A 9,411-nucleotide genomic window follows, 5' to 3' on the forward strand; every position below is an offset into this window, starting at 1 on the left:
ATCACACCGTTCAGATGTATCCCTGCGCTTTAGCCTGAGCTCATCACACCGTTCAGATGTATCCCTGCGCTTTAGCCTGAGCTCATCACACCGTTCAGATGTATCCCTGCGCTTTAGGCTGAGCTCATCACACCGTTCAGATGTATCCCTGCGCTTTAGCCTGAGCTCATCACACCGTTCAGATGTATCCCTGCGCTTTAGGCTGAGCTCATCACACCGTTCAGATGTATCCCTGCACTTTAGCCTGAGCTCATCACACCGTTCAGATGTATCCCTGCGCTTTAGCCTGAGCTCATCACACCGTTCAGATGTATCCCTGCGCTTTAGCCCGAGCTCATCACACCGTTCAGATGTATCCCTGTGCTTTAGCCTGAGCTCATCACACCGTTCAGATGTATCCCTGTGCTTTAGCCTGAGCTCATCACACCGTTCAGATGTATCCCTGCACTTTAGCCTGAGCTCATCACACCGTTCAGATGTATCCCTGCACTTTAGCCTGAGCTCATCACACCGTTCAGATGTATCCCTGCGCTTTAGCCTGAGCTCATCACACCGTTCAGATGTATCCCTGGGCTTTAGCCTGAGCTCATCACACCGTGCTTTAGCCTGAGCTCATCACACCGTTCAGATGTATCCCTGGGCTTTAGCCTGAGCTCATCACACCGTTCAGATGTATCCCTGGGCTTTAGCCTGAGCTCATCACACCGTTCAGATGTATCCCTGGGCTTTAGCCTGAGCTCATCACACCGTTCAGATGTATCCCTGCACTTTAGCCCGAGCTCATCACACCGTGCTTTAGCCTGAGCTCATCACACCGTTCAGATGTATCCCTGCGCTTTAGCCTGAGCTCATCACACCGTGCTTTAGCCTGAGCTCATCACACCGTTCAGATGTATCCCTGTGCTTTAGCCTGAGCTCATCACACCGTTCAGATGTATCCCTGTGCTTTAGCCTGAGCTCATCACATCGTTCAGATGTATCCCTGCGCTTTAGCCTGAGCTTATCACACTGTTCAGATGTATCCCTGCGCTTTAGCCCGAGCTCATCACACCGTTCAGATGTATCCCTGCGCTTTAGCCTGAGCTCATCACACCGTGCTATAGCCTGAGCTCATCACACTGTTCAGATGTATCCCTGCGCTTTAGCCTGAGCTCATCACACCGTTCAGATGTATCCCTGCGCTTTAGCCTGAGCTCATCACACCGTTCAGATGTATCCCTGCGCTTTAGCCTGAGCTCATCACACCGTTCAGATGTATCCCTGTGCTTTAGCCTGAGCTCATCACACCGTTCAGATGTATCCCTGTGCTTTAGCCTGAGCTCATCACACCGTTCAGATGTATCCCTGCGCTTTAGCCTGAGCTCATCACACCGTTCAGATGTATCCCTGCGCTTTAGCCTGAGCTCATCACACCGTTCAGATGTATCCCTGGGCTTTAGCCTGAGCTCATCACACCGTGCTTTAGCCTGAGCTCATCACACCGTGCTTTAGCCTGAGCTCATCATACCGTTCAGATGTAATCCCTGTGCTTTAGCCTGAGCTCATCACACCATTCAGATGTATCCCTGCGCTTTAGCCTGAGCTCATCACACCGTGCTTTAGCCTGAGCTCATCACACCGTTCAGATGTATCCCTGTGCTTTAGCCTGAGCTCATCACACCGTTCAGATGTATCCCTGTGCTTTAGCCTGAGCTCATCACACCGTTCAGATGTATCCCTGTGCTTTAGCCTGAGCTCATCACACCGTTCAGATGTATCCCTGCTCTTTAGCCTGAGCTCATCACACCGTTCAGATGTATCCCTGTGCTTTAGCCTGAGCTCATCACACCGTGCTTTAGCCTGAGCTCATCACACCGTTTTTTCCCCTTGGGTTCATGTGAGCTAGAAGTACCTCTACACCTTCTAGTTTTTCTTCTCTCCCTTCCTCATTCCTTCTCCCTTACACTTTTGCTCTCTCTCACTTTCAGCTCCCCCTCACTCTCCTTCCTCCTACCCTCTCTCGGCCTGACGGCCTCTCACACCTTTGATGTATTTGCTGTCTCCGTTTCTTTCTCTCCCTTTCATCTGTCTACCTTAATGTCATACACCGCTTTCTATCTCCCACGCTCTCTTTACCTCCACCGTCTCTCTCCATCTCTCTCATTTGATCTGTGACTGTGTGGTCTTCTACCCCCTCTATTTATTTATCTCCAGTGGTTACTCCCGCCCTCTTCCTGTCCTGATTTTCTCCTTCTCCTACTCTCTCTTTCTCGCTCCCCTTCTCTGCTAAAAAGACTGATATAAGTCAAGTCTCTCTCTCTCTCTCTATACCCTCTTTCCTTTATCTCTTAGGTCTCTTTTTGCCTTCATTATTCCCTTTGATCATGTCATCCCATAGTACTCATATTAGAGTGCCCAATCAAAAACGCATATTTTGACCAATGGGTAAAAAAATGTGTTAATTGTGTAGACACTCCTCTAAGAAAACCAATGTCTCAAACATCATGTTTCTATCATAATCCGTTTAAAGGTTGTTAGAGTTTTTACCTTTGTAGGATGGCCAGAATTAGGGTGACTAATTCAATGGAGACCATAGACAAAAGAGTGGTAGGAAATCTGGAAATCTGGATTCTGTGCAAGAATTTACAGGCTCACTTTCCCATTGAACTAGTCTTTCTTTCTTTTCGATTCCGCGGGACATAAAACAATATAGAGGTAAGATGGATGTTGTTTTTGAGACATATTTTCATATTTTAATATACACTTTCATATTAATTAGAAAATGACTGTTCTTTTTCAAAGATTTCTCACAAAAACAAGCGTATCTCTGTGAATTGTCAACGGATCACTGAGCGTATTTTATTTTAAATTCAGCTCGTGCTAATTTAGATTTTTGCGACCCACATAAACAACTTTGAAGACGAAGACCACAAAATGTAAAACCTCAAAAGTTGTCATGAGAAACCTGCACCACTATGTCAGAGCTCAGTGCTTATTATCGGATGAATTAGGTTATGAAATCTGACTTTTTGGATATAATGCTAATGATATGTTAGAGAAAGACCCCACTGAACGATTCAGAACATGAATAAACATATTTGACTTGGTAAAATGTATTTTATAACATAAGGAAGAGAGTCGCACACTCTTTATTTCGTTTTGTAGCTTACAGTTTACAGCTTACAGCATTTCTACACAAAATAAGTGTATTTAAAAAATATATATATTTAACTAGGCAAGTCAGTTAAGAACACATTCTTATTTACAATGACGGCCTACCCCGGCCAAACCCTAACCCGGACGGCGCTGGGCCAATTGTGCGCCACACTATGGGACTCGGCCGGTTGTGACACAGCCTGGAATTGAACCAGGGTTTGTAATGACGCCTCTCGCACTGTAGTGGGGATAGAGTTTCTCTGTGTGTGGGCAGCGATGCAGGTGTGTATTGTAGAGAACATTTCCCTGTGAGTGTGTATGGGAGAGAGCGTGTATGTCATGGCTAATGATTGTGAGTCGGACATATAAAGTTCCCTTATGTGTGTGTGGGTGGGCAGATGTGTATAGATATCTGTCGGGGTATATGATTTCTAAAGGAGTGTGTGTGTGCGACAGTGTTGGGTGTGTGTCGGCTGACACATGTCGGCTGACACAGGGATGGGAACTAACCTCATGTTTTCCCTTCATCCTACAGACTCGAATGTCATTCTTATTGGATTCCCACGTCCGCTTCTAGCAGAAGAACACAAAATGACATGACCGGAGGGTTATCACACTGGGGTATGATTTAATCAGGTGTATGTGATACCACTGCGGTGTGTGTCTCACCTTGCTGTAGAATATTTCGTCCCCTGACATATTGTCCAGCTCCACTCTATATAGATCATCTCTGGAATATACATCAGGAGGGGAGAGAAACAGGGGGAGAGCAGAGTGGATCAAAATGGTTTGACAGTGACCTTATCATAAACCAGTCGATATAACTGCTGAAAGAGAGAAGTGAGGATTGTTAGGGGTGTGGTAAGGACTATGGCTGAGAGGATTGTTAGGGGTGTGGTAAGGACTATGGCTGAGAGGATTGTTAGGGGTGTGGTAAGGACTATGGCTGAGAGGATTGTTAGGGGTGTGGTAAGGACTATGGCTGAGAGGATTGTTAGGGGTGCGGTAAGGACTATGGCTGAGAGGATTGTTAGGGGTGTGGTAAGGACTATGGCTGAGAGGATTGTTAGGGGTGCGGTAAGGACTATGGCTGAGAGGATTGTTAGGGGTGCGGTAAGGACTATGGCTGAGAGGATTGTTAGGGGTGCGGTAAGGACTATGGCTGAGAGGATTGTTAGGGGTGCGGTAAGGACTATGGCTGAGAGGATTGTTAGGGGTGCGGTAAGGACTATGGCTGAGAGGATTGTTAGGGGTGCGGTAAGGACTATGGCTGAGAGGATTGTTAGGGGTGCGGTAAGGACTATGGCTGAGAGGATTGTTAGGGGTGCGGTAAGGACTATGGCTGAGAGGATTGTTAGGGGTGCGGTAAGGACTATGGCTGAGAGGATTGTTAGGGTGGGGTAAGGACTATGGCTGAGAGGATTGTTAGGGGTGCGGTAAGGACTATGGCTGAGAGGATTGTTAGGGGTGCGGTAAGGACTATGGCTGAGAGGATTGTTAGGGACTATGGCTGAGAGGATTGTTAGGGGTGTGGTAAGGACTATGGCTGAGAGGATTGTTAGGGGTGGGGTAAGGACTATGGCTGAGAGGATTGTTAGGGGTGCGGTAAGGACTATGGCTGAGAGGATTGTTAGGGGTGCGGTAAGGACTATGGCTGAGAGGATTGTTAGGGGTGCGGTAAGGACTATGGCTGAGAGGATTGTTAGGGGTGCGGTAAGGACTATGGCTGAGAGGATTGTTAGGGGTGCGGTAAGGACTATGGCTGAGAGGATTGTTAGGGGTGCGGTAAGGACTATGGCTGAGAGGATTGTTAGGGGTGCGGTAAGGACTATGGCTGAGAGGATTGTTAGGGTGCGGTAAGGACTATGGCTGAGAGGATTGTTAGGGGTGCGGTAAGGACTATGGCTGAGAGGATTGTTAGGGGTGCGGTAAGGACTATGGCTGAGAGGATTGTTAGGGGTGCGGTAAGGACTATGGCTGAGAGGATTGTTAGGGGTGCGGTAAGGACTATGGCTGAGAGGATTGTTAGGGGTGCGGTAAGGACTATGGCTGAGAGGATTGTTAGGGGTGTGGTAAGGACTATGGCTGAGAGGATTGTTAGGGTGGGGTAAGGACTATGGCTGAGAGGATTGTTAGGGGTGCGGTAAGGACTATGGCTGAGAGGATTGTTAGGGTGCGGTAAGGACTATGGCTGAGAGGATTGTTAGGGGTGCGGTAAGGACTATGGCTGAGAGGATTGTTAGGGTGCGGTAAGGACTATGGCTGAGAGGATTGTTAGGGGTGCGGTAAGGACTATGGCTGAGAGGATTGTTAGGGGTGCGGTAAGGACTATGGCTGAGAGGTGGCTGTTGATGTTGTTGGTTACCTGGCTCCTATGTAGAGTGTGCGGTTCACCTGGAGCACTGTGTGAATGTGCAGCTCCTGTCTCTGTGAGGAACGATGAGCTCTACCCACAAACACAGGATACCTCCTCACCACTGAGAGAGAGAGAGAGAGAGAGAGAGAGAGAGAGGTTTATATTGTATTGTACTCTTATATTCAAGGGGATGGAGAAAGACGTAAAGGATTGAAGAAGACAGTGAGGAGGATACAGTGAGGGAATGAGAAAAAGGGGGGCTAGAGGAAGCTAGTAGCAGAGGGAGAAACATACAGGAGGGAGACAGAAGAGAGAGAGGGGGGATAGACCTATGGCAGATATAGCATGGAAGAATAGGACACACTGCAGGGAGGGTGGAGAGGACACGGTGTCATTCCCATAGGGACTCCTCTTCAGGAGATTGAGTGGGACCTCTGTCTCATTGTCCTTGACTGCAGGGAGCCACATAATAATACACATCCATCCATCCATCTATTTATCTCCACCTCCTTGCCCTCTCTCTCTTTCCACATCTACCTATCTGTCCTCTCTCCTTTTTCTCTGCCTCTCTCTTTCTTTCCACATCTACCTATCTGTCCTCTCTCCTTTTTCTCTACCTCTCCATCTCTCTCTTTCCACATCTACCTATCTGTCCTCTCTCCTTTTTCTCTACCTCTCCATCTCTCTCTTTCCACATCTACCTATCTGTCCTCTCTCCTTTTTCTTCAGCTCTCTCTCCATCTACCTCTCCATCTCTCTCACTCCTCTCCCCTCCCCTTGAACTAGGTTGATGCTCAATCAGAAATGCAATAAAAACAACGACAAAGCAATGACCTCAGATCGCAGCTCCATAATATTAAATCAAAGAGGCGAGGAGAGGAGAGCATTACATCTTTCATTCTTGCACACTCAATGAAAAACAAATTTTTCATTGCTGCTATCTATCCCTGTGACACGCTTGTTTTGTGTGAAAACAGCTCCAGACCAAGGCTGTGACCTCTAACCTTTCTGTCCTGATGGAATACTGAGATCCACCAGAGGGCCATTTATCAATGCTACTGATACCATACAGACATAAACACACACTCACATATGCAAGCAAGCGCACAAACACACACTTACACGGAAATGTCAGCGCACGAGCTGACAAATGAACAAACATGCACGCACGTGCACACATGCTCACGCACGAAGAATGACACATACCCTCTAAGGGAGCATAGCTTAGAGGACCGGGCTCCTCTGGGAAAGAGCTGTGAGCCAATTGAAGGAGCAGGAGGAGAAACATGAGGGGAGGGGCCATGGTCGTCATGGCAGCACAGCACGGGCACTAGACACGGAAAGAAAGAGAGGAGGGAGAAGAAAATAATCAGTGACCAGTCCTACAGGTACAAATCACACCAGAAATGTTATAGTCTCGTACAGATTCTGATTGCAACAGATTGCAAGCACACACTCTGTAACAATCTATAATACACACACACACACACAGCAATTCAACGGTCGAGACATAAATTATGGGCTGGGTCAGAGCGGCAGGACACACTCTATAACACTCTATAACACCCACCCACCCACAGACAGACAGACAGACAGACAGAGAGAGAGAGAGAGAGAGAGAGAGAGAGAGAGAGAGAGAGAGAGAGAGAGAGAGAGAGAGAGAGAGAGAGAGAGAGAGAGAGAGAGAGAGAGAGAGAGAGATAGAGAGAGAGAGAGACAGAGAGAGAGAGAGAGAGAGAGAGAGAGAGAGAGAGAGAGAGAGAGAGAGAGAGAGAGAGAGAGAGAGAGAGAGAGAGAGAGAGACAGAGAGAGAGAGAGAGAGAGAGAGAGAGAGAGAGAGAGAGAGAGAGAGAGAGAGAGAGAGAGAGAGAGACAGAGAGAGAGAGAGAGAGACAGAGAGACAGAGAGAGAGAGAGAGAGAGAGAGAGAGAGAGAGAGAGAGAGAGAGAGAGAGAGAGAGAGAGAGAGAGAGAGAGAGAGAGAGAGAGAGAGAGAGAGAGAGAGAGAGAGAGAGAGAGAGAGAGAGAGAGAGAGAGAGAGAGAGACAGAGAGAGAGAGCAATTAAACAGTTGGGACATAAAGTATGGTCCACCGAGCAGTGTAGGTGTGAGAAAGGGCTGGGTCAGGGGGGCAGGACATACTCTATCACACACACACACACACACACACACACACACACACACACACACACACACACACACACACACACACACACACACACACACACACACACACACACACACACACACACACACACACACACACACACACACACACACACACACACACCCTGCCACCAATCTGGCTTTAGCAGAGTGCCCATTGTGTCAAATGAGGTGTAATGTTCCCTCTATTGTGTAGAATGGCAATCCATTGTTGAGCATTCCCAGCTGAACGTGACGACCTAAGCCATATACCACCCCAGAGTCATACATAGAGACTGAAGCTGTACAGGGAACCCTACAGGCGGCATACACTATAATATCCTATATAACAGAGAAGACTGAGGGCAGCTGGAGAACAACAGACTAGCTGAGGGAAGTCACACACACAAGCTGAACAGTCGCCATGCACTTAATAGATTGGTAACGCACAACAATCCTAGTCATTCATTCAGCTGCAGTAAAGGCTCCTATCTAGGGTGATTTTACAGTCAGTGCATACTGTAAGCACAGCGTGTGAGTAGAACAATCTTCCAACTCTCTGACACATTTCAACTGGTGCCTTCCTGAACCACAGTGACCTCCCGACCAGGGGTCAAGAAGGCAGTGAATTGTGGGTAGACTGAGGGAGGAAACAGATTTAGGTCTTAACAAAACAATAAATGAACCTCTCTTTCACCCTCTCTCCCTCAAACACACACATATGCAACATATGCGAGCACACACACACACACACACACACACACACACACACACACACACACACACACACACACACACACACACACACACACACACACACACACATAATCGCCTCCCCTCCCCACCCCCACACAAACCCCACAGCGCAGGGGTGAAACAGTCAAATGTGGGCATCCACAAGCCCATGCATCAATCAACACATTGCTCTCTATAAAACCAACACAGTGAAATAACAGCCTGACTTACTGCCACAAGATTGTCTGACACTCTCTACACACCCAGGCGTTTAAATGTCATTGTTTTTCTTTGATTCCTCAGAGGCTATGGCCTATCCTATATAAACACACACTGAGCTACAGTATTGTGTATGCATTCTGGGTTGGGAGCAGTTTCATTTGAACTCAGTCAATTCTTCATGAAATTCTTTACTGAGGGAAAATTGTAGCAACATTTATTTTCATTCAAGATTTCTTGCATTAGAATTGGAATTGGAATGGAGCTGACCCCAGCCCTGTACAGGGCTACAACTCCACTCCAGCTCTCTAAATACAGTCCTCACTTTCTGCTGTTTCACACTTGTACCACGACAAGATATATATTCAATGCTATGGAAAGAACAACTTCTCTTTGTCTGAGATACTAATTGAGGGATATAAGGAGGGATGATGGAAGAAGACGGAGGATGAGAGGAGAAAACTGAAAAGGAAATGAAAGGAAAGGAAAGTACAGAAGAGGAGAGGAAAGGAGAAGACATGAAAGGAAATGAGAGTGGGGGAAAGGAGAGGGGGCTCAAAGCTTGAGGTAGAAAATATCTTGAAGAATTTTAATGAGAATGTGATGGAAGGGTGGATGGAGGGATGCGATAAGAAAGAGAGGAAAGGAGAAAAAGGGGAACAGAGAGGCATAACAGCTCAATATCTGTGCTGTTCCAATCATATCGACCCACCTCACTCTTCCCCCATCCCCCTGTCATGTCCTCCCCTCATTCCTCTCTCCCCCTCTCCTATGATTTTTCTCTGAATGTAGCTCAATACAGAAACTCTGATAGGTGAGACA

The 9,411-nt window shown here is 47.3% G+C and overlaps 1 protein-coding gene across 1 annotated transcript in view; it reads right to left on the minus strand.

The window, feature by feature from the left end:
- The window catches only part of LOC115102729 (semaphorin-6B-like), a 48,421-nt gene extending 41,605 nt beyond the window's left edge, over positions 1-6,816 (minus strand). Inside the window, exons 1-4 of the mRNA XM_029622970.2 lie at positions 6,698-6,816; positions 5,501-5,612; positions 3,805-3,865; positions 3,646-3,708 (exon numbers count right to left, since the gene is read on the minus strand). Of these exons, the coding sequence (XP_029478830.1) occupies positions 3,646-3,708; positions 3,805-3,865; positions 5,501-5,612; positions 6,698-6,803 (342 nt within the window). The 5' untranslated portion in view covers positions 6,804-6,816. The remainder of the gene's footprint in view (positions 1-3,645; positions 3,709-3,804; positions 3,866-5,500; positions 5,613-6,697) is intronic.
- Positions 6,817-9,411: the final 2,595 nt, after the last annotated feature.

The sequence above is a fragment of the Oncorhynchus nerka genome, linkage group LG20 (assembly GCF_034236695.1).
Source record: "Oncorhynchus nerka isolate Pitt River linkage group LG20, Oner_Uvic_2.0, whole genome shotgun sequence".
Taxonomy (NCBI): Eukaryota; Metazoa; Chordata; class Actinopteri; order Salmoniformes; family Salmonidae; genus Oncorhynchus; species Oncorhynchus nerka.